Genomic DNA, 25048 nt, shown 5'->3' with positions numbered 1-25048 from the left:
TCATGTAGTTATATATTTGAATATGTTTATATTAATCACTTCGATTATGTTATTATTTATATAATAAAAGCTATTTCACAAGACTTGGACTAAACATAACCTAAACCTAACAGTTGCTGGCCATCAGGTCCAGCTAAGCCTCCTCTGCTGGCCTAAACTTTAACCGAATCACTGACTTATGTTTTAATATATTTTTTCCATAAATATGTATTAAATAATTCCTAATAGTCGATTCTCTTTATTTCCTAGCTTTTAACGCTATACTACCAGTAGTGTTTGTTTATGTTAGTCTTCTATCCAATCATATTTCAGCCATCATGTGTTGCCAGGGTCAAATAAACCTACCTTAGTTTGCCTGTAGTATAAAGTAGATGTTGCTTGAAGCTGTTGTTTTAACCAAATAGATTTCAAGTTAGTGCCACTGTGGCCATCTAGCAGGCATACAGTAATGGCACCATTTTTGCATCCTTTGATTGGATAGTCAGAGAGTCAAACTCCACAGCTTAAATATATTTGTTTAGACTTAACAGCTTTTTGTTCATTCCACATTGGCTGGCATAGGAGAAGAAATTTATTTGGGTTGCAGATATTCTTACAAGGAAAATTTCAAGACAGACTTTTTAAGAATAGTTGTGAGGAACGGTCAGTCAAAAAAGTTCAAAACAGTTAACCTTTTTCAAGAACTGTTACATTCCTTATCTTGTAGAATTTGCACAAAACACACAATTTGCCATGAATTCAAATATCAATAGAAAAACATAATCTGTGTGGTTTCTGTCTTTGGTACTACAAAAATGTACAGAAAACCCAAGGTCATTATTTGAGGTTAATATTGATGCTGTGGCTGCAGTAAAAGGAGACTTGTTGAGTTTATTTGGTTTCTTGCTTTAGTAATGGCACTAATGCTTGCTGGATGAGATTCCTGTCTGTGATGCAATGCTTTATTATACTGTGTTTCTGTATAATATTAATGGTTTCTATAGCCATGATGTCATTATGATAGTAAGAAGTGGATTGATTCACATAGAACACCACTGAAGGCCTAGGTGTGAAATGCATGGCCCACCACTAAGACCCATTAATAATAAACCTGATTATTATTACCTAATATTATTTTAGTATATTAAGAAAAAAAGAGAGGTTGGTGCAGGGATTGTTATATTGTAGCTGCTATATTGTAGGTGAGAACATTATTTATTTTCTGCAACACCATATGCAAATATAAACTGATGTTTTTTTATGATTTATTCCATACTTACTGTGCATATAGTACTTTTTGTACACACAGGAAACAATACATACATACATTTTTCATTTGTAAGAATATTTATATATAAAATTCATGATTGTAGTCTCTTCGTAAGAACTGCTCTAATGTCTAAACATAGACATATTACAAGAAGAACGATTTTTGCTGACTTTCCTGAAATTCAACTTCCTGCTTCCCTTCTTTTCTCCTGTGGGTTTTATAATGGATTTGTAGACCTCGCGCAGCGCAATTCATGTCCAATGGGAAAGCGCCCAGGACTGAGCCTAGCTCTCTGATTGGTCCGTCGCGGTGGGTGTTGTTTCCGCATTCCGCGGTGACTGTAAACTGAGAGGCTGCGCTGTCGCTTATTCTGCAGCGGAACAGTAAGCGAAATCCTCAGGGGAAAAGTCGTGCCACAGCTGTGCGTGGAGAACCGACAATGCCTTACATGCTGATCAGCACACAGATCCGGTTGGTGTGTATATCATTCATAGTAACAAATATAATCTTTGACTGAGATATGATTGCTGGACAGGTGTGTCAGTTTATAGACAAGTTATACTGTAGCATTAGGATTGAAAAAGCATCGATGGCACAGTTATGTTTTGGGCATGTATATGTTTAATAATAATAATAATAATAATAATAATAATAATAATAATAATAATAATAATAATAATCATAAATGACATACTCCACATACAATTTACTTTTCAAGCAGCTTGTTGTTACCGCAACCTGTTTATCTTGTTTTAATGTAGAAACTGAAAGCGTGGTTGTGATTTTAGTGCTACTTGGACAGATTGCTTGTTCACTGATGATCAGAAATGTCTCTCAGACACCAGCTTCCGGTTTGCCCGAGGGGAAGGAATAGACTTTGCTCCATTAAGCAGATTGGAGGATTACATTATGCTGCATGTTGTATACGCGGTTGTTTGTTACTTTGTTGTTGGGGAAATAAATAATTTACACCACAATAAAAATACACCAGTTATATCTAAGCGTGTTTCTTCAACTCCAGCATATTGATTATGTGAAGAGGGAAGGGTTTGTCTGTGGGTGTTTAATTTTTTTAAAACAGAAGTCAGATCAGACTTTTAGCTTTCATTTCCTGATTATGTACACATAGATCTATTACACTTAATATGGCACCTTTGATTTTTAGGTGAGCAAAAAGGTAAAGGTCCCAAAGTTTTTCACCCAAAGTTATCCCGGTTGGATTTGGGATATATATACATATGATTAATCATATATACATATGATTAAAACATTATGAATGAATCCAATATGATTTTTTATTATTCATTATACATGTGTCTAGCCTTTACTCAAGTCTGTAGATGTTTCTCCTATTCTGTATATCCATAGTGTTAATTTTTTTCCCTGTTCTTGTTTTAATGTTTTTTTTATATCTTAGCCTTGAGGGTTATTCACTTAGTATTACATGTTTTCTGAACAGGCACATTAGTATAAAACTGACTATGTCCAATTCACTGCACAGGATGTTTCTTTTAACACAATAAACATCTTTGATTATACCCTTGTTCATCTTTATCTTCTTTTGGCTGCTCATATCAGGGGTCGCCACAGCGGATCATTCGTCTCCATACCCCCCTGTCCTCTACATCTGCCTCTTTCAAACCAACTACCTGAATGTCTTCCCTCACCACATCCATGAACCTTCTCCTTGGTCTTCCTCTTTTCCTCCTTACTGGCGGCTCCATCCTCAGCATCTTCAGCTCTTCTACCTCCAGCTCACCCTCCTGTCTTTTAGTCACTGCCACTCTCTCTAAACCATACAACATCGGAGGTCTCACCACAGTCCTATAAACTTTCCCTTTCACTCTTGCAGATACCCTTCTTTCACACATAACTACTGCCTCTTTTCTCCACCTCTTCTCCCTGCAACCGCACCACTCCACTGCCCTCTCTCTCATTCACACACATGTACTCTGTCTTACTCCTACTGACTTTCATTCCCCTTCTCTCCAGCACGGACCTCCAGCTCCCCAGGCTCTTCTCAACCTGCTCCCTACTCTCCCCACAAATAACAATATCATCCGCAAACATCATAGTCCATGGAGACTTCTGTCTGATCTCGTCCATCAAACTGTCCATCACCATTGCAAACAGGAAAGGGCTCAAAACTGATCCTTGATGCAGTCCCACCTCCACTTTAAACCAGTCTGTCATTCCTACTGCACACTTCTCTGCTGTCACACTGTCCTCATACATGTCCTGCACCACCCTCACATACTTCTCTGCTACACCTGACTTCCTCATACAGTACCACAACTCCTCTCTCAGCACCCTGTCATACGCTTTCTCTAAATCCACAAACACACAATGCAACTCCTTCTGACCTTTTCTATACTTCTCTATCAACATCAACAAATATTGCATCCGTAGTATTCTTCCTTGGCATGAAACCATACTGTTGCTCACAGATGGTCACCTCTTCTCTCAGCTTGGCTTCCACTACTCTTTCCCATAACTTCATGTTGTGACTGATCAACCTAATTCCCCTATAGTTACTGCAGGTCTGCACATCTCCCTTATTCTTAAAAACTGGTACCAGCACACGCCACCATTCCTCAGACATCCTCTCACCTTTCAGAATCTATGATAAACAATCTGGTTAAAAACTCCACTGCCATCTCTCTCCTAAACATCTCCATGCTTCTACTGGTATGTCATCTGGTCCAACCAACTTTCCACTCTTCATCCTCTTAATCGCTGTTGTCACCTTACTAATCCTATCAACTTCCTGCTTCACTATAGCCACATCATCCAACATTCTCTCTCTTATTTGCCTCATTCTTCAGCTGCTAAAAATACTCCCTCCATCTTCTCAACACACTCTCCTCACTAGTCAACACATTTCCATCTCCATCCTTTATTGCTCTAACTTGCAGCACATCCTTCCCAGCTCGGTCCCTCTGCCTGGCCAATCGGTATAAATCCTTTTCTCCTTCCTTAGTGTCCAACTTCTCATACAGCTCCTCATATGCCTTTTCCTTGGCTTTCGCCACATCCCTCTTCACCTGCTGCCACATCTCCTTGTACTCCTGCCTACTTTTCTCATCACTCTGTCGATCCCAATTCTGTTTTGCCAACCTCTTTCCCCTTATGCTCTCCTGCACTTCCTCATTCCACCACCACATCTCTTTGTCTTTCTTTCTATTTCCAGATGTCACACCAAGTACCTAGCTGTCTAGCTGTCTCCCTCATCACTCCTGCAGTAGTTGCCCAATCATCCCGCACCTCTTCACCACCACCGAGCCCCTGTCTGACCTCTTTCCTGAACCTCACACTACACTCTTCCTCCTTCAGTTTCCACCATCTTATTTTTCTTTCAGTCCTCACTATCCTTCTCTTCTTCTTCACCTCCAAAACCATCCTACAGCCCACAATCTGCTGCTGTATAGCTACACTGTCCCCTGCCAACACCTTACAGTCTCCAATCTCCTTCAGGTTGCATCTCCTACATAGAACATAGTCCACCTGTGTGCACCTTCCTTCACTCTTATACGTCACCCTATGATCCTCCTTCTTCTTAAAATAAGTGATCACCACTGCCATTTCCATCCTTTTAGCAAAGTCTACCACCACCTTCCACATTCCTCTCCTTAAAGCCATACGTACCTACCCATCACCTTCTTATCACCTCTGTTCCATTCACCTACATGCCCATTGATATCTGCCCCAATCACCAATCCTTCATTCCTAGGTACACCTTTTTTCCACTTCATCTAACTCAGTCCAGGATTTTTTTTCCTCTCCTCCATCTCACAACCCAATTAAGGAACATAAGCACTGATGACATTTATCAGCTTCACGTTCATCACCCTAGCAGAAACTTTCTTCACCTCCACTACACCATTTCTCTTTCCATCCACACCATGAAAGAACAGTTTAAACCCCCCTCCAATGTTTCTGGCCTTACTCCCTTTCCACCTGGTCTCCTGAACACACAGCATGCCTACCCTTCTCCTCTCCATCATATCAGCTACCTCTTTCCCTTTACCAGTCATAGTACCAACATTTGAACTGCCCACCCTAACTTCCACTCTCCTACACTTCTCCTTTCCCTGCTGTCTCTGTAGAAGTCTTGCTCCTCTCCTTCAGCTCCTTTGGCCAACAGTAGCCCAATTTCCCCGGTACCGGTACTGTTGGCTAACAAAACCTGTGGCGGTTGTTGGAAAGTCTGGTTTGTGATCCGCATATTGATTTGGCACATGTTTTATGCCCTTTTCAACGCAACCCTCCCCATTTATCCTGGCTTGGGACCAGCACTAAGCGTGCACTGGCTTGTGCAACCCTAATGGCTGGGATATGCCCTTGCTCATGATCCCCGGATTTTTCAGACATCTTACACAAATCTAATTGTTTTTGTGTAGAGCAAAAAAAAGCCCTGTTCCGTTAATTTGGACAGGACCATAAACATCAAGAGTGCATGTTTTCTTTTAACAATCTGTCTATGTATTTTAACTGGCGTAACACAAAGGCAGCAACACAAATGATTAATAAGTATAGCAAAGTTAGGCTTGACCCTTACACATTCTTCCCAAGAACAGTTCAAATGGTGAACAAAGTGATAGTGTACAAACTGTGTGTGCTTTCAGGAGACCGGGCCCACCATGGTAGGTGATGAGTTTTCGGATGCTAACATCATGAGCTATCTGGGAGCAAGGAAAACCCTCATGCTTGGCAACAACTTGTAAGTGTTCAACGAAATCAAAAACACATATTTAATTCAATTCCAGTAAAGCCAAACCTTACATTTTTTATTAGCCTAGCTAATAAAACCACGTCAGCTTTGCATCACCTTTTAATGATACAAAATAGACTCAAATCTGTACAGGTGTCTAAATTTTTCTACAGCTGATAGTATGACTTTATTCCTGCCAAATATTACATTACAATGCGCACAGGCACAGGCATGTAGACATGCTGATCCCAACTATGTTGGTCAAAAGCTTATTGACTTTATCTTTAATTATACATTGCTGTTCTCAACTTTATTGGTTGTGTTGTTTAATATTACAGTTTTTAATAATTCTGCACCTAGTTTCACACTGTACTCAGGAAAAAAACACACTTTGAAGTATTTTATAAGGGATCATTGCAATTATCATTAACAGATGGGCAGTAGAGATATAAAGATACATATAGATAAAAATAGTGCAGATGTAATGAGGAGTAAAAAAGATATACTATGAAATATGTACATGTATAGTACAGAGGTTATATACAGTGTTTTGTTTCGTGTTTGTTTTGTGGTGATATAGCGGTGTAGTGTAGAGTTAAGTAGTGTGATGGTAGATGGAAAAAAGCTGTCCCTGAACCTGCTGGTTCTGGTGCGTAAGTTCCTGTATCTCCTTCTTGATGGAAGGAGGTTAAACAGTTTATGACTGAGATGTGAAGAGTCCTTGATAATGTTGTGAGCTCTGCGCAGACATCTGCTGTGGTGAAGGTGTTCAATGGCAGGTAGTTGGGTGCCAGTGATGCGTTGGGCGGTTTTGACCAAACTTTGCAGGGCTTTACGTTCACACACAGTGGAGCCTCCGTACCGAACAGTGATGGAGTTGGTCAGGATGCTGTCGATGATGCAGCGGTAGAAACTCGTTAAAATCCCTGGGGACAGATAAGATTTCTTGGGACTTCTCAAGAAGTACAGGCGTTGTTGTGCTTTTTTAACCAGGGCTGAAGTGTTCTGCTGCCATGACAGATCCTCAGAGATGTGAACTCCCAGGAATTTAAAGCTGGAGACTCGCTCTTCCTCAACAGGCACTAGGCACAGCTTTTTCATATCGGCATAACAAAAATTTTCTCCTTTACAAAACATAGGTCAATACTATAATTCATTATTTCTCAGAATTTATGCAACCAAATTTTTTTTGAGATAAAAATACATTTCACTGATCACCTCAGTACAGATGATCCAATTATTTATACACAGTTTTGTGCACTTTAATGTGCAGTGTAATAATCTTTGTTTTTTCATGTACTTGAGGTTCTGGATTAAAAATATATACAATTTCAGGAGACCAGTCAATCAGTTTAATAACTAATAACTTTTAACTTTGATAGAGGTGGGTTGTGGTGGTGGGTTTGTGTGTTAAAAGGCTGAAAATTGTGGAGCAATTTCAGAATAATTTTTCTCAACAATAATATTGTGAAGATTTTCTCATGAGAATATTTCGTTATCATAAGATCTGCGAAATCTCTGTGCACAGGGGACAGGACTAAAAATTTATTATTGTGATCTTGGAGCCCTCAGTTGACACTGCATTAAAACATGCATGGTTCTGTAATAAAAATCACTGTATGGGCATATAAACACCTCCTGAAATCATTATCTGTGAACACAGTTAACCATGTCATCCACAAATGCAGGTTAAATCTCTATAATTAAAAGAAGAAGCCTTATGTGACCATGACCAAAAACACTGTCATCTTCTCTGGGCCATAGCTAATTTAAAATGCACTGGGGCAAAGTGGAAAACTGTTCTGTGGTCATAAATATCCAAATTTTTTTTTAAACCCATGGACCCCACATCCTCTGGACTAAAAAAAGCCTGTTATCAGCACTCAGTTCAAAAGCCTGCATCTCTAATAATATGGGGGTGCATTAGTGCTATTGCATTTCGTTTTTATTAACATTTTCCCAGCATCCCAACTTTATTTGCAGTTGGAATTGTATTTGAAAACATCTAAAGAGCAATATTTTAGAAAACAAATTATCCCAGCACAAGGTGATGAAATTAGTAATAAAGAGAATGCTAATCCAATCTGCAAAATGCTTTTAGCTTTTTACATTTATATATAAAAAAATAAATAAATAAATACCAGATACGCATAGACTTATAACACAAATATATAATGGAGATAGTGTTATGTTAGGAGCAACAGATGTTTTCAGAATGAAAGTTCAGGACATTTCATACACTGCTATGTCCCATAGCTAAATATGATTGGACAGGCTTGTCTCACTGATACATTATCACCAGTGAGATTCTTTTTCTCCAACTCAAATGGCATTTTTCTGCAGCTCTCCAAGAGCACAGCTGTGCTGGAAAAGGTGTCTAGTAAAGATATGCCTACAGTGTTAATTTAATACACAGTGGTACTTTTGCAGCTGTGCTATCAACAGGGTTTTTTTAATAAAACAAGGACATTCTCATAAAATGTTTTAAAAGCAATGCAGCGGGGTTTCTGTCAGGGTAGCCACAGCTTTCTGTTGTGTGTTGATGGACAATGAGTTTCTATATGTTTTATATTTGTTTCACGTTTGGCTTTTTTCTCAATATACTTTTTTGAACAGCTGCAGAAGCACATTGATGCTGTAGAAGCATCGCATGGCAGGCATTGTGGGTTTTACTGCAATAGTTCAATCTGTTTGCACTCATCATAGTAGTAGCACTGCACTGTATCACTGGAGGGTGGTGCTTGAAATCATTGTTCTTCCTCTGTTAACCATGGTTACCTACAATTTCACATGTGCAGTCAGCATTGTTTCGCACAAAAAGGAATGGCAGTAGGCAGGTGTGAGGGCATCTGCAGTCAGTTAAAGACTTTTGGATATCCTGGTGTCAAGAAGGGCAGCAAAGAATCCACTTCTCTTCAGGAAATACACCAGGGACATACTGATTTTCCCAATAAGGTACAAGGATTGGACTGCTGAGGACTGCGGTAAAATCATTTTCTCTGATGAATTCAGTTTCCAATTGTTTGGGGCATTCAAGAAAAAAAGCTTGTCTGGAGAAGGTGAGTGCTACCATCAGTCCTGTGTCATGCCAACAGTAAAGCATCCCAACACCATACCTGCATGGGGTCGTTTCTCAGCCAAGGGAGTGAACTCACTCCAAATTTTGCCTAAAAACACAGCCATTAATAAAGAATGGTACAAAAACATCCTTCGAGAACAACTTCTCCCAACCATCCAAGAACAGTTTGGTGATGAAAAAGCCTTTTCCAGCATGATGGAGCACCGTGCCATTAATCAGAAATAATAATGAAGTGTCTCTGGGAACAAAACATCAATCCTTAAGAGGCAGGTGGACAAGCACTGATTATGCAAAATTGGGCTGCCATTAGTCAGGATGTGGCCCAGAAATTGATTGCCAGGGCGAGTTGCAAAGGTCTTGAAAAAGAAAATTTAACACTGTTAATATGGTACACTGATGAAAGTATTTACATAGTATACATTTTCTTTCAGCTTCACCCATTAGGGGTCGCCACAGCGGATAATCCGTATTTGTGATTCGCATATTTTGGCACGTTTTACGTCTAATGCAACCCTCCCCATTTATCCGGGCTTGGGACCGGCACTAAGAGTGCACTGGTTTGTGCAACCCTAATGGCTGGGTTTGGTTCCCTGACCGTGAGAGTGCCGAATCCTAACCACTAGACCACCAGGGAACCACCATATTAACATAGTAATGTTAGTAAAAATTACTATTTGTGTCATTCTCCAAACTTTTGCCAATGACTATAGGTTGTGTTTAATCCCTATTTGTTTGGAATTTCAAATTAATATCTGATTAACTACTTCTGTATAAAGACTAAATCATCCAGATGTAGCCCAGGCATTTGTATAGTGCAATGTTGGACAGTACGGAAGTAAATGTAATTCGTTACGGTACTTAAGTAGCTTTTTCGCATATCTCTACGTTACTGAAGTGTTTCCATTTGGGGAGACTTTTACTTAAACTTCACTACATTTTAAAGTCAAATATCGTACTTTTTACTCTACTATATTTTGTGAAATCAGTCGTTTCTTTTTATATATGAGTGGATAAAAACTTAACTGGTCCAACATGCAGCAAGCCACCAATCAGAGTGGAGCACATGCTCTGTTCAGAACTTGATTTGATTGCTGCTTGTTGGTATCTACGTATCACCAATATACAGGTCAGCATCATTTCAACAGCAGAACATTTTGAGTGTAATAACTGATGGAAAAAACTACTGATTCTAACTTTCCACAGCACCCATGGCCTTGCCCAAATAAATGGTTTTGGATTCATGATCATTTTAATAGATATCAATCAGTGTTTGACTCATTAATTTCATTGTATTAATAGGTTGGTGTTTTAAGAGTAACATAAGAGGGTTTTTTTTCCGCATAAACCGAGTTAATAAAACAAAAATAATAAAAGGAACTTTATAGTGAGGAGAGTGTGTTGAGAAGATGGAGGGAGTATTTTGAGCAGCTGATGAACGAGGAAAATGAGGGAGAAGGTTGGATTGTGTGGAGATGGTGAAGCAGGAAGTGGATAGGATTAGTAAGAAGGAAGTGAGAGCAGCGATTAAGAGGATGAAGAGTGGAAAGTCGTTGGACCAAATGACATACCGGTAGAAGCATGGAAATGTTTAGGAGAGATGGCAGTGGAGTTTTTTACCAGGTTGTTTTGACAAGATTTTGGAAGGTAAGAGGATGCCTGAGGAATGGAGAAGGAGTGTGCTGGTACCGATCTTTAAGAATAAGGGAGATGTGCAGACCTGCAGTAACTACAGGGAAATTAAATTGATCAGTCACACCATGAAGTTATGGGATAGAGTAGTGACCATCTGTGAGCAACAGTATGGTTTCATGCTGAGAAAGAGCACCACAGACGCATTATTTGCTTTGAGAATGTTAATGGAGAAGTATAGAGAAGGTCAGATGGAGTTGCATTGTCTGTTTGTGGATTTATAGAAAGTGACAGGGTGCCGAGAAAGGAGTTGTGTTATTGTATGAGGAAGTCAGGTGTGTCAGAAAAATGTGAAGGTGGTGCAGGACATGTATGAGAACAGTGTGACAGCAGTGAAGTTTGCAGTAGGAAAGACAGACTGGTTCAAGGTGGAGGTTGGTCTGCATCAAGGATCGGCTCTGAGCCCTTTCCTATTTGCAGTGGTGATGGACAGGTTGACAGACGAAGTCAGACAGGAGTCTCCCTGGACTCTGATGTTTGCGGATGATATTGTTATTTGTGGTGAGAGTAGGGAGCAGTTTGAGAAGAGCCTGGAGAGCTGGAGGTACGTGCTGGAGAGAAGGGGAATGAAAGTCAGTAGGTGTAATACAGAGTACATGTGTGTGAATGAGAGTGAGGGCAGTGGAGTGGTGCGGTTGCAGGGAGAATAGGTGGAAAAGGTGGAGGAGTTCAGGTACCTGGGGTCAACAGTGAAAAGTAATGGAGAGTGTGTTAGGAAAGTGAAGAAAAGTGTGCAGGCAGGAGAAGAGTGGCAGAAGTGATTTGTGATAGAAGGGTATCTGCAAGAGTAAAAGGGAAAGTTTATAGGACTGTGGTGAGACCTGCGATGTTGTATGGTTTAGAGACAGTGGCATTGACTAAAAGACAGGAGGTGGAGCTGAAGGTAGCGATGCTAAAGATGTTGAGGTTTTTATTGCGAGTAAAGACGATGGAAATGATTAGTAATTAGCTTATTAGAGAGACAGCGCATGTAGGACATTTTGGAGACAAGGTGAGGGCGGCAAGATTGAGATGGTTTGAACATGTGCAGAGGAGGGACATGGGGTACATCGGTAGGAGAATGCTGAGGATGGAGCCACCTGGAAAGAGGAAAAGAGGAAGGCAAAGGAGGAGGTTTATGGATGTGGTGAGGGAAGACTTGCAGGTAGTGGGTTTTAAAGAGGCAGATGTAGAGGACAGGGGGGGGTATGGAGACAGATGATCCGCTGTGACAACCCCTAATGGAAGAAGCCGAAAGAAGAAGAAGAAGTAGTTAAAAGGAACATCTGTATCAATTTAAACTGTTTTTGTTCACTTTTTTAGCTAGTGTAAATTAGGCTTGAAAAGTAACATGCATTGTGACTTCTGAAACAATTAAAAACTTACCATATTAAACATTCTCTGTTAGGTTTACAGTACCTGTCAAATGTTTGGAGAATGCCTAGTCTTTTATCGTATTGAAGGACTTATGTATGTTTCTTTTGTTTATATGCAGCAAACTAGGTAATTTCATGGTTGGAAGATTTACTTTGACCAAATAAATATATAAATGTACATGTGTAGTTTCTCCAAGCATTCATCTGAAATACATTGTCATGCCTCTTGAGACTCGCCAGAGCTATTTTTCCGTAGTTGGATATTTCTTTCAGAACTTGCGATCCAGTTCAACCCTAAGCAGTTCATTAGGATTTAGATGTGCTGCCTGGGCAGGTCATTCCATGATAGATACCCCTCTAGCCAACTCGTTTCTCTTTAAATAATTATTGCTTGCTTGATATGTTTGTTCTACTTAGCTGCAATACGGAATTGCATGCTGTTGAAGTATCGACTGGTAGCCATTTTTCAATAGTATTAGAATTATTCAAACTTCCCTGGTACAAAACAATCCCAAAGCATTTCTTCCCTCCGTGTTTGACTGTGGCTGTGAGGCAGTCTGATATCATATTTTTATAAAGGAAAGGAACATGCATGTGTTTCCAAACTTTTCACAGGTACTTTGTGCCCCAATGTTTTAATGTTGATACTGGTGGCACTGAAACATACTATATCTGGATAACAGTGAATAAATAAAGATGTAACGATATGTGTCTGAAGGAAGAAAACGCATAAGAACACCTATAGTAGGTCTCTGTTCCTGAGTAAAAAGTTATATAACAGTGAAGCCCCCAGGACTGCAGCCATGCTGAGATTACTTTATAAACAAGTAATCTGAGTTTCTTATAAACAAGAACATAGGTCAACAGATTTCACTTGGAACACACAGGCTACTTGCTTAGATAAAATAAAGCAGAATAAAAACAACACATTGAATGTGAGTGAGAAGACTTACTTGAGAAAAAGATTTAAATGTAAAAATGTCATGTTTTTATACTGTTTCTTGTTATATATGGGTCTATCTACCTCCCTCCTTTCCTTTCCTTTATACCATATATCAGATTAGGTGTTTCAGGACTGCTTTGATAACACCGGCCGGCAAAAAAAAATAAAGCATCCTGCCTCAGTGATGCAGTGAGGATAACCAACAACCACCCACTTATCCAAAAATGGAGTGTTACAAACTGATAAGATAAGATAGCTGATATGATGGAGAGAAGAAGGGTAGATATGTTGTGTGTTCAGGAGACCAAGTGGAAAGGAAATAAGGCCAGAAATATTGGAGGTGGCTTTAAATTGTTCTTTCATGCTGTGGATGGAAAGAGAAATGGTGTAGGGGTGATTCTGAAGGAAGAGTACAGTAAGACTGTAGTGGAGGTGAAGAGAGTTTCTAAAAGAGTAAAGAACGTGAAGCTGGAAGTTGAGGGGATGATGAAGGATGAGGGCGTGGTAGCTCAGTGGTTAAGGCGCTGGTTTACAGTTTGGAAGGTCGGGGGTTCAGGCCCCCGGTATCGCCAAGCTGCCACTCTTGGGCCCTTAAACAAGGCCCTTAACCCTCTGTGCTCCAGGGGTGCCGTATCATCATCAAACCTGCGCTCTGACCCCAGCCTCTAAGCAAGCTGGGATATGCAGAAAAGGAATTTCACCATGCTGTAATGTATATGTGACGTGACAAATAAATTCTATTCTATTCTATTCTATAAATGTCATGAGTGCCTATGCCTCACAAGTGGGTTGTAAGATGAAGGAGAAGGAAAGATTCTGAAGTAAGTTAGTTGAAGTGGTAAAAGGTGTACCTAAGAAAGGAAAGTAATGGAAAGTGTGTTAAAGAAGTGAAGAAAAGAGTGCAGGCAGGGTGGAGTGGGTGGAGAAGAGTGACAGGAGTGATTTGTGATAGTAGGGTATCTGCAAGATTGAAAGGGAAAGTTTATAGGATTGTGGTGAGACCTGAGATGTTGTATGGTTTAGAGACAGTGGCATTGAGTAAAAGACAGGAGGTGGAGCTGAAGGTAGCAGAGCTGAAGATGTTAAGGTTTTCTTTGGGAGTGACGACGATGGACAGGATTAGAAATGAGTTTATTAGAGGGACAACGCATGTAGAGCGTTTTGAAGGCAAGGTGAGGGAGGCGAGATTGAGATGGTTTGGACATGTGCAGAAGAGGGACATGGGGTATATCAGTAGGAGAATGCTGAAGATGGAGCCACCAGGTTGAGGAAAAGAGGAAGACCAAGAAGGAGGTTTATGGATGTGGTGAAGGAAGACATGCTGGTAGTTGGGTTAAAAGAGGCAGATGTAGAGGACAGGGGTGTATGGAGACAGATAATCCACTGTGGCGACCCCTAATGGGAGAAGAAGAAGAACATAATCAAAGATAGTAGATAGCATATTATTTTCACACTCCTACAACCAAGCAGACGTTTCAATAGTGTTAAAGCCAGAACATTAAGGTTGAAAAACTATTTGTAGCCATAGGCCACCAGGCTTGTAAATGATGCCCATCAACTGCCTCTCACCTCATCACTGCTGCCACAGGTTACCCTCTGAACCTGAGAGGTGTCTACTACACCCACACACACGCTCCTAATGCAAATATAAATCAGCTTGATAATGTAACAGAGTTGTAAACAGTGTAGTAACCATAAATGTCTTGTATTTAAAGTAGTCTTACTGATAGTTCTTTCTTGTCTATCAAAGATTAGTTTTTTTTCCCAAAAGTGGAAATACCATAATTTCTGGACTAGTAAGCGCACCCCAATATAAGCCGCACCCACTAAATTTGACAAAGATTTTTATTTTGAACATAAATAAATATGCCTACACCAAAACGAATGAACTTTACACAGGCTTTAATGAAAGACAGTGTCTGTTACACGGCTTGTATCTATACAGTAGCCTACCAAGAAAGTCATTGTTCACTGTCTTCCTCCTTCCTTTCACAACTATTTCTCTCGTGGAGTTTATCTTTTGGCATCGTCGTGCGTTTAAAAATCACCATCGGTGCAGCTTTTCTCCCGATGCCGTGCAGCTCAGAACACAGGTGAAGTGCGTGTTTTCATGCCCGGTTGTTTTCAGCGTGACGAATGATTCGCATTTCCTGTATACAGTCCGAGTGAGCGGCAGGTCAAACGTCAGAGGAACATCATCCATATTTATGATGTGGTGCGGGCCGATTCAGTGGGAGCGCATCTGATTTAATATAAAGCGTTTGATTGGTTCACCCGAACCCGTTCGGCAATTTCATTGGTCTAATGTTATGGGGCTCAGTTTTTTGGCTTGAAGTTTGTGAAACCAGGAAAAACTCAGGAAAAATTCATAAATTAGCCGCTTAATTGTTTAAGCCACGGGGTTCAAAGCGTGGGAAAAAAGTAGCGGCTTATAGTCCGGAAAATACGGTAGTAAATAACATGGTATAGGTAGCTGTAGATCTCCCACTTTCATTTCTGGTCACAAGCTCCAGTTAAATAACACATAGATTACCTGTGAGGCAGAATAAAAATGCTTAATGTACATTTGATGTCTGGACATTCTTTATGTATGTACAAAAGATGATCATGATCTTCATTGTTTAACATTTTTTAAGGTTCCTATAAAACTATGAGAATATTTAATTTAGTTTGCAGTCAGTGTCAAAGGAAGTAAGCTAAACCTTATATAAGAAACCTTGCCAGTTATAATAAGTTGGCAGTCAAATAATTTAACTACAGCAGCTGTACAGATTTGCTGTACTATTCCTGGGTTCCCATGCATGCTGTGTGTAAGTTAACCAAGGTGACATTAAATATCAGGACTGCTAGAGAGACACTCAAAAAATAAATAACGTTAATATGTTTATGTCTTGCAGTTCTGAATACCATGTGGATGAACCAGCACGGATAGTCCTGGACAAGCTTGAGAAGCTCGGATACAGAGTCGTATCCATGACAGGAGTTGGTCAGACTTTAGTGTGGTGCCTCCACAAAGAGTCCAGTGTGCATTTGTAACATCCTATGATGTAAAAAAAAAACAGCATTTTAACACACATGAAACCACAAGGTTATCTGTCCTAAGCAGGTTTGAGCAGTTCCGACATTTAACTATTGTTGAAAGTGCAATGGCTAGATTTTTTTCCATTGTGAAAATGTTTTGTAATTAAACCTACAAACTGAGAATTTCTCTATTTCTAAAGCTGATCACACATGCCATTAAGAAATCAATTCAGAAACAGTGTTGTTTATTCCTGTTTAGATGTTTAGATGTATGAAATTTAAATGAACTATATGAAAGGCAAGTATACATATTTCTGTCATCCTGTCTGATGCTTCATTAAATATAATTCTACACACTGTAAAATCTTGTTTTGTGAGAAGCACACTCTCAATATTAATTAGCTTAAATCTTAAACTAATTCAAGCACCTTATTTCTCCTGCCATAGTTTAGTTTGTTGCTTTTTTTTTTAGGTTTTTGCTGTATGCTGAGTTGTTTACATTTATTTCGCTGAACCGTGTAAGTTTGGTATTCCATCTCATTTAACACCTATTGTAATCATTAGAAAGTCATAAAGGCCTTCTGGGCATAAATGTAGTTGGTTAGAATTTGAAAAAAATAAATCAGTGGCGATGTACGTAAATGTAATATCCTATTTGTGCTTCCAGCAGAAGACTAAATAAAAAATAAAACATTAAAGAACTTTTTAACTTAAGCATTTCGTTGTGGTCCAAGCTTCAGCTTCTTAAGATTGATTGGTAGTTTTCTTCCTATCCAACATGGGCAGTGAAAATAACCTGAACACTTCCTCTGAGAGACCACACACGACGAGACAAGGCATTTTGTTCACATGTGCACTGCCCAAGTGTGGATTAAGGATGCACAGATGACTTGCGACCTACTAAAAGTTTATCACGATCACATAACTCATCTAAGTCTTTAATGTACAGAGTCATATTCATGTACTTTTCTCCCTTTTTTTACTCTCTAATGGCAAAGTCATATCCTTACATGGATTTTCTTACCACTGCTATGCTGATGACACTCAACTCATCTTCTCCTTCATTATCCCTCCTCGCACTGAATCGTGCTCCATCAGATGTTCTAACACTGCTGGACTGGTCCCACTATGTTTAGGGTAAGAGGTAGCTATACATCAAGACTCTTTTCTGTTCTGGCACAAGGTTGTGGAATGAACTTCCCCCCACAGCAGCATTTTTTTGGCCTTCCTCAGATCTGTGATTTTTAACAATACTGTCTCTGAGCTCTGCAGGCAGTTCCTTTGACCTCATGACCTGGTTTTTTCTCTGATTTGCATTGTCAGCTGTGAGGCCCCTGATAGAGAGATGTGTGCTTTCCCAAAGCATGTCCAATCAGTACATTTTTCCACAGGTGGACTCTAATAAGGTGTAGAAACATCTCGGTAATGATTAGGAGAATTGGAAAACACCTGAGCTACTTTTCGAATGGTCTTGCTAAGGATTTGAATACTTATGTACATATGATATTTCAGGATTTTAAATAAAAAAAAAAAGTACAGACATTTCTAGAATTCTGTTTTGACTGTCATTATGAGGTGTAGATTATTGTATTACTGAGTGTAGATTAACAAGGGGAAAAAAATCAATTTGAACGATTGTAGTCTGCAACATAAAATTGAAAAATAAAATGAAGGTGGTCCGAATGCAGGTTTGCTGAAACAGACTATTCTGAATGTAAGCTCAATCTCACTGATAAGGGACTTCAACTAAGACAGCAAAAAATCTCTTTGTAACTTTGTAAACTAACTTTGTTTTTTAAATCAGTTAATTGATCATTGAAGAAATAGGAATATTAGTGTGTGCGTTTATTTCGTATCATGATTTAGGTGAAGATTCCATGCTAAGAACCAGGGCCTTTTGGCTGGCTATATGAAAACAGTTTTACAAATGTTTCTTACATTTTTGAAATAATGAATGCGAATATATTATTTCAGTTAAATCGCTTCTAATGCTGATTTCTCATCCGATCATTGCCTATTGTTTTAAATAGGAAAGATGTCATACACTCATCTTTAAATCAGAGCTGAAGGCTGAAATTTTTTCTTGTTTGCTAGAACATGCCTTATGTTTTGGATTATTCTTGTTTTCCGTGAAAACATTTCATCTTTGACTTTATAGATATTTTTGTGGAAGATAAATTAAAACTACCTAACTGCCCTAATATGTTGTTTTATTCACTAGTTTGTTTGTTTTTTCAACTTTAATTTAACTGAAAATGGCCTGCTAAGTGGAAAGGAAACCTGCAGCTAATTGCCTAAGTAGAAGTAATCAACTTAAAGTATTCTTACACCACATGCCAAGAGAAAACTAATGTGAGCGCTTGTCAGCACTTAATACTGGTAAATTGGGATTTCCTTTTTTCCAATCTTGGATGGCTGAAGCATTACACATTATCAAGTTTCACTCTACTAAACAACAGCTAATCATTAAGCCCTTCATTAGCTCAGTCATATAAAGAGAGAAAATGTGTTTTGTTTAATTAGAAACTCATTCCTAGTTATCACATTTCAAATATTTATCCTGAGCTCTTCCACTTGGCTCTAAATGTATACCCCTATCATGTCTTGGTCTGCAATTTTTTCCTCTAACATGGCCAAAATGGCTGGTAATTTTTCCCTAAGAAAATGCTTTAGAAGAATCTTTGCCGTTCCAGAAGTCTTAAGAGCTAAAAGCTTGATGGAGTAATCTGAAAAGAGACGTGAGAAAGGGGAGGCAGCCAGGAGCAGGACTAAGGTGATTTCTGTAGCGATGAACGCATGGAGAAAGTAGCAACAGTTGCTTTTGGGAGTCTTCATATTCGAGCATAAACTAATCTGGCTCAGTACTCCGGCAGGGTGTGTGTGCATGTGTGTGTGTGTGTGTGTGTGCGTGCGTGCGTGCGTGTGTGTGTGTGGATGGGCCGAGCATATTTGGGTTTCCTGTGTTGTAATTTGAAAGATACTTTCCAGGGATTCAATAGAGCCAAGCAAGTAAACATAAACATGTGACTATAATGTTGCATCAAATGACAAAAATAAAGAAATGTAATTGCTCTGAGATGGGTTTTGCTCGGATTTTGAAAAAGGTGTGAACACACACACACACACACACACACACACACACACACACACACACACACACACACACACACACACACACACAGTAAGTAACAAATGGAACTGGTTTCACTGAGCTGTGAGTTTGCAATGCTGATTGTTCATGTGGTGCTGTGTGTCACAATACTTTTCTGAAACTAAATGTAAGTAAGAACTTTACTAGTCTTTTCAAAGTGTTATATGTGTGTGCAGTCATGCAAGTAGTGCTCAACTAGTCTTGCTGGATAAAAGATGAGACTAGTAACAGTTTTGTAGTAACATTCACATTTATGGCATTTGGCAGATGCCCTTATCTAGAGCAACTTACAATTGAGTAGTTGAGGTTTAAGGGCCTTGCTCAGGGGCCCAGCAAGAGCAGATTACTGGTGCCGGGATTTTAAACTGTGAGCTTTCGATCCAAAGTCCAATGCCGTATCTACTGAACTACCACCTCCCAGTAAAATCAATAGGGATGGAAACAAAAATAGAGAGAACTCATGTCAGAATCATATTTAATTTAAAAAGTAGAAATGTGGAGGCAAATATCTACTTTGAGAAAGTCAGAAGAATCTACATTTAAATATAGTTAACTATTTAACAGTAAAAAGTAAAAAAGTTAACATGATAAAGGGCTTAGCGTGTCTGGCCCTAGCTGATTCTCTGAGCCAATGTTTATAAATATGCCTAGATCCTGGCTCGCTAATAATAATAATTATATTAATTAATAATTATTTTTGCTTAATCAGTCACACCATGAAGTTATGGGAAAGAGTAGTGGAAGCCAGGCTGAGAGAAGAGGAAGAGCACCATCCTTATTTGCTTTGAGAATGTTGATGGAGAAGTATAGAGAAGGTCAGAAGGAGTTGCATTGTGTTTTTGTGGATTTAGAGAAAGCTTGGATGCCGAGAGAGTTGTTGTGGTATTGTATGAGGAAGTCAGGTGTGTCAGAGAAGTATGTGAGGGTGGTGCAGGACATGTATGAGGACAGTGTGACAGCAGTGAAGTGTGCAGTAGGAACAACAGACTGGTTCAAGGTGGAGGTTGGACTGCATCAAGGATCGGCTCTGAGCCCTTTCCTGTTTGCAGTGGTGATGAACAGATTGACGGACAAGGTCAGACAAGAGTCTCCGTGGACTATGAGTTTTGCAGATGATATTGTGATTTGTGGGGAGAGTAGAGAGCAGGTTGAGAAGAGCCTGGAGAGGTGGAGGTATGTGCTGGAGAGAAGGGGAATAAAAGTCAGTAGGAGTAAGACAGAGTACATGTGTGTGAATGAGAGGGAGGGCAGTGGAGTGGTGCGGTTGCAGGGAGAAGAGGTGGAGAAGGTGGATGAGTTTAGGTACCTGGGGTCAACAGTGCAAAGTAATGGAGAGTGTGTTAGAGAAGTGAAGAAAAGAGTGCAGGCAGGGTGGAGTGGGTGAAGAAGAGTGGCAGAAGTGATTTGTGATAGAAGAGTATCTGCGAGAGTGAAAGGGAAAGTTTATAGGACTGTGGTGAGACCTGCGATGTTGTATGGATTAGAGACAGTGGCATTGAGTAAAAGACAGGAGGTGAAGCTGGAGGTAGCAGAGCTGAAGATGTTGAGGTTTTCATTGGGAGTGACGATGATGAACAGGATAAGAAATTAGTTTATAAGAGGGACAACGCATGTAGGACGTTTTGGAGACAAGGTGAGGGAGGTGAGATTGAGATGGTTTGGACATGTGCAGAGGAGGGACATGGAGTATATCAGTAGAAGAATGCTGAGGATGGAGCCACCAGGAACGAGGAAAAGAGGAAGACCAAGGAGAAGGTTCATGGATGTGGTGAAGGAAGACATGCTGGTAGTTGGTGTGACAGAGGCAGCTGTAGAGGACAGGGGGTTGTGGAGACGGATGATCCGCTGTGGCGACCCCTAATGGGAGAAGCCGAGAGAAAAAGAAGAAGATGAAGAAGAATTATTTTAAGTCAAGTTAAGTAAACAACAAATTTACAAAGCAATACAGGCTAATTCATTTTGATTGAATTTTGACTAAAGTTGAATATGCTGTGGTGTGAAAAAGTGTTTGCTCCCTTCCTGATTTCTTATTTGTTTGCATGTTTATCACACTTTAATGTTTCAGATCATCAAACTCATTTAAATATTAGTAAAAGATAACACAAGTGAACACAACATGCAGTTTTTAAATAAAGTTTTTTATTATCGAGGAAAAACAAAATCCGAAACTACATGGCCCTGTGTGAAAAACTGTTTGCCCCCTGTAACACACCTGAGTTCAATTTCTTCAGCCACACCCAGGCCTGATTACTGCCACACCAGTTCGCAATCAAGAAATCTCTTAAATAGGATCTGCCTGACAAAGTGAAGTAGACCAAAAGATCCTCAAAAGCTAGACAGCATGCCGAGATCCATAGAAATTCAGAAACAAAGAAGAAAGAACGTAATTGAGATCTATGTGTCGAAAAGGTTATAAAGCCATTTCTTAAGCTTTGGGACTTTAGTGAACCACAGTAAGAGCCATTATTTATAAATGGCAAAAACATGGAACAGTGGAGAACCTTCCCAGGAGTGGCCGGCTGACCGAAATGACCCCAAGAGCACATCAACGACTCATACAAGAAGTCACAAAAGACCCCACAACAACATCTAAAGAACCGCAGGCCTCACTTGCTTCAGTTAAGGTCAGTGTTCATTAATCCACTATATGAAAGAGACTGGGCAAAAATTGTCTGCATGGCAGAGTTCCAAGTCGAAAACCGCTGCTGAGCAAAAAGAACATAAAAGCTCATCTCAGTTTTGGGAAAATACTCTGTGGACTGACGAGACAAAAGTTTAACTTTTTGTAAGGTGTGTGTCCTATTACGTCTCTCATTTCAGAAAAAGAACATCATACCAACAGTAAATTATGGTGGTGGTAGTGTGATGTTCTGGGGCTGTTTTGCTGCTTCAGGACCTGGAAGACTTGCTGTGATAAATGGAACCATAAATTCTGCTGTTTACCAAAAAATCCTTGGCTTCTGCAGCAGGACAATGATCCAAAACACACCAGCAAGTCCACCTCTGAATAACTGAAGAAAAACAAAATGAAGACTTTGGAGTGGCCTAGTCAAAGTCCTGACCTGAATTCTATTGAGATGCTGTGGCATGACCTTAAAAAGGCGTTTCATGATCGGAAACCCTCCAATGTGGCTGAATTAAAACGATTCTGCATAGATGAGTGGACCAAACACTCCTCCGCAGCGCTGTAACAGACTCATTGCAAGTTATCACAAACGCTTGATTGCAGTTGTTGCTGCTGAGGGTGGCCCAACCAGTTATTAGGTTTAGGATTGTTTCCCTCAATAATAAAAACCTTCATTTAAAAACTGCATGTTGTGTTCACTTGTGTTATCTTTTACTAATCTTTATATTAGTTTGATGATCTGAAACATTAAAGTGTGACAAACAGAAATCAGGACCTGTACATCACATCACTGTACATTGATCAGGCATAACATTAAAGGTAGCACCTGGCTAATATTGTGTTGGTTTTTGCTTTTAAAACAGTCCTGATCCGTCAATCATTAACAGCATTAACTTCTTCAGCAATTTTAGCAACAGAAGCCAACTTGTTCTACTGTGGTTTACCACTGTTCCTTCTTTGGACCACTTTTGATAAATACTGACCACTGCAGACCGGGAACACCTCACAAAAGATGCTCTAATCCGGTCGTCTAGACGCCACAATTTGGCCCTTTTTAAACTTTCTCAAAACCTTACGCTTGCCGATATTTCCTGTTTCTAACACGTCAGGGGCACAAAATATTTACTTGCTGCCTAATACTGTATCTCCCACCCACAAATAGGTGCCACGATGAAGAGATAATCAGTCATAATGTTATGTCTGGTCAGTGTAATTAGCAGATTCTAGAAGTCCATGTAAATGAAGCCTGATTTAACTCTTCCTACCTATGCAGTGTCAAGCCCAAGGAATGGAAATGTTTAAGGGAATTTGAGAGCACAAAAATATCAGTCAGTCAGTCTTTTTTTTTTTGTGTGTGTAAACCACATTTAAAAATAGCAACTGTCGACCAAAATGCTGTACAAAGTATTAAATCCAAAGATTCATCATAAGACTTGCTTGTTGTCTGTCACTGCTCTTATTTTTGGTTTGCTTTCACAAGACATTAGATTGGGTTAAAAATATTGTTGCCCACTATATTCCAACTCCTTTGTATGTGCAGATGATATCGTCTTATTAGACTTTACAACAGGCTCTGTGTGACTTGTGCATGAAAAGCTGTTGTGATGATAATTTTTGTGACTGTGCATTGTCTTGTATGTAAGTGTTAAATGGAAAGTATCTACTCAGTTTATGTAACAGGCCAACAGTGGCAGGCCAGTAGGAAACAGAATCACTGACTTACATTTCAGTATTTCTGTCCATAAATATGTATCAAATTATTCTCAATGGTAAATTCACTAGTGACTACTGCACCCACATCTTAAGCAAACTGCACAAGCTCAAAATATAATGGTGTCGACTTAACAGCTTTTTTTCATTCCACAATGGTTGACGGAGAAAAAGAACTTTCTAGAGATTTTTCAAGAAAAGCTGGACATCTCAAGGAATTGTCGGCCAAAACAGCTCAAAAGACTTAAGCTTTTTCATTAACCATTTAGACTTTTGCATTTTCTTTGCTATAACTTTCACAAAAACACAAAATAATTGTCAAATCCCTAGAAAAACCATAATGCACAAAACCAACACTCTGGGTCATTTTATAAGGTAATATCGATGCTTCTGCTAGAGATAATGTATGCAGGTGGTGCAGCTGTGGCTACAGTGAAAGGAGATTTTTTGAATTGTGTTAATTGTGTTTCTTGTTTTGGTAATGGCGTTCATTCTCATTATGAAATTTCTGTCTGTGACGCAGCACTCTATTATACTGCACTTCTGTATAATATTGATGGTTTCTTTAATGGTGTTAAGAGATAGATTGGTTCAGGTAGGACACCACTGAAGTCCTCAGTGTAAAATACACACCTGCAACTGCAGGCTACTAACACACCCACTTTCAGTAGGCTCTAAAAGGATTCTCCACAAGGGGGAGTGCTTACACAGGTAGCTTGGATTTATGTAATTAAATGTAAAAATTAATTGATAAGAAAAAGCATGTTCTTAAAATGGAAGTATAGCTACTGAAAAATGGCTACTTTTAAATGCACAGGCAGTTATGAGTTATAAGTTAGTGTGTAAATGAGCTTTTTTTTTTACTTACCCAAAACTGCTAGAACTGTTATATGATTTAGCGGGGAAAAAAATTTAATGTGTACGTTTGCTGGTCATAAATATGACATACTATATTGTTTTCTTAAAAGCAAATCAGAAGTAAAATATCCTGCAAATAATCAATATTTATTATTAGCTAGAGTCTGCCTAGTTTTGTTTGCTGGAATCTTTTCTAGGCTAGCCAAAAACTATAGAACTTAGTTAGCTGTTAGCGACTTACTAAATCTTACCTCAACAATCTTTTTCAAATGAGATGTTCATGACTTCTAGAGTGGCAAAGGAAATGGCCCGTTTTATATAAGTATTTACTTGCATCAGAATGTTGAAACTGATGCTCAATTTCCATACTGTCATTCTTTGGCTTATTCATTGTGTTCAGTCAATGACTGGATGAGAGAAGCAGAAATGTCTGGGATCTGTAATGAGTAATTTGAAGGTCTTATTCAACAACTGTCACAGGTTTTGAGTTTGTATAAGTATTAAATACGATTATTCAATTGCAATAATATGCAAATAAAGTAGAAATATGGCAAAGTACAGTCACAAAACACAATTATGAAAATATTTATCCATGATTTAAATCATACACTGTTGTTTCTTGCCTTCATTTACAAATCACACATGACCTCCTGCTT

At 39.3% G+C, this 25048-nt stretch overlaps 1 protein-coding gene and 2 long non-coding RNA genes across 3 annotated transcripts in view; 1 reads left to right on the top strand and 2 right to left on the bottom strand.

The window, feature by feature from the left end:
- Nucleotides 1-1563: 1563 nt before the first annotated feature.
- gchfr (GTP cyclohydrolase I feedback regulator) lies at nucleotides 1564-16761 on the top strand. The gene is made up of 3 exons (XM_083550555.1): nucleotides 1564-1724; nucleotides 5875-5969; nucleotides 15924-16761. The coding sequence occupies exons 1-3, from the start codon at nucleotides 1689-1691 to the stop codon at nucleotides 16060-16062; spliced, it is 270 nt and encodes an 89-aa protein (XP_083406681.1). The 5' UTR covers nucleotides 1564-1688; the 3' UTR covers nucleotides 16063-16761.
- Nucleotides 2546-25048, bottom strand: part of LOC310731146 — a 124448-nt gene continuing 101945 nt past the window's right edge. Inside the window, exons 2-3 of the long non-coding RNA XR_014535074.1 lie at nucleotides 3613-4455; nucleotides 2546-3457 (exon numbers count right to left, since the gene is read on the bottom strand). This is a non-coding gene — a long non-coding RNA (uncharacterized lncRNA). The remainder of the gene's footprint in view (nucleotides 3458-3612; nucleotides 4456-25048) is intronic.
- On the bottom strand, nucleotides 6496-10359 carry LOC310731151. Its single transcript, XR_014535079.1, has 2 exons — nucleotides 9540-10359; nucleotides 6496-9395 (listed from the first exon to the last, which is right to left on the bottom strand). It is a non-coding gene; the product is annotated as an uncharacterized lncRNA (long non-coding RNA).

The sequence above is a fragment of the Silurus aristotelis genome (genome assembly GCF_946808225.1).
Source record: "Silurus aristotelis genome assembly, chromosome: 9".
NCBI classification, from domain to species: domain Eukaryota; kingdom Metazoa; phylum Chordata; class Actinopteri; order Siluriformes; family Siluridae; genus Silurus; species Silurus aristotelis.
The sequence above is the reverse complement of the archived record's forward strand: the minus strand, read 5'-3'. Positions and strand labels throughout refer to the sequence as shown.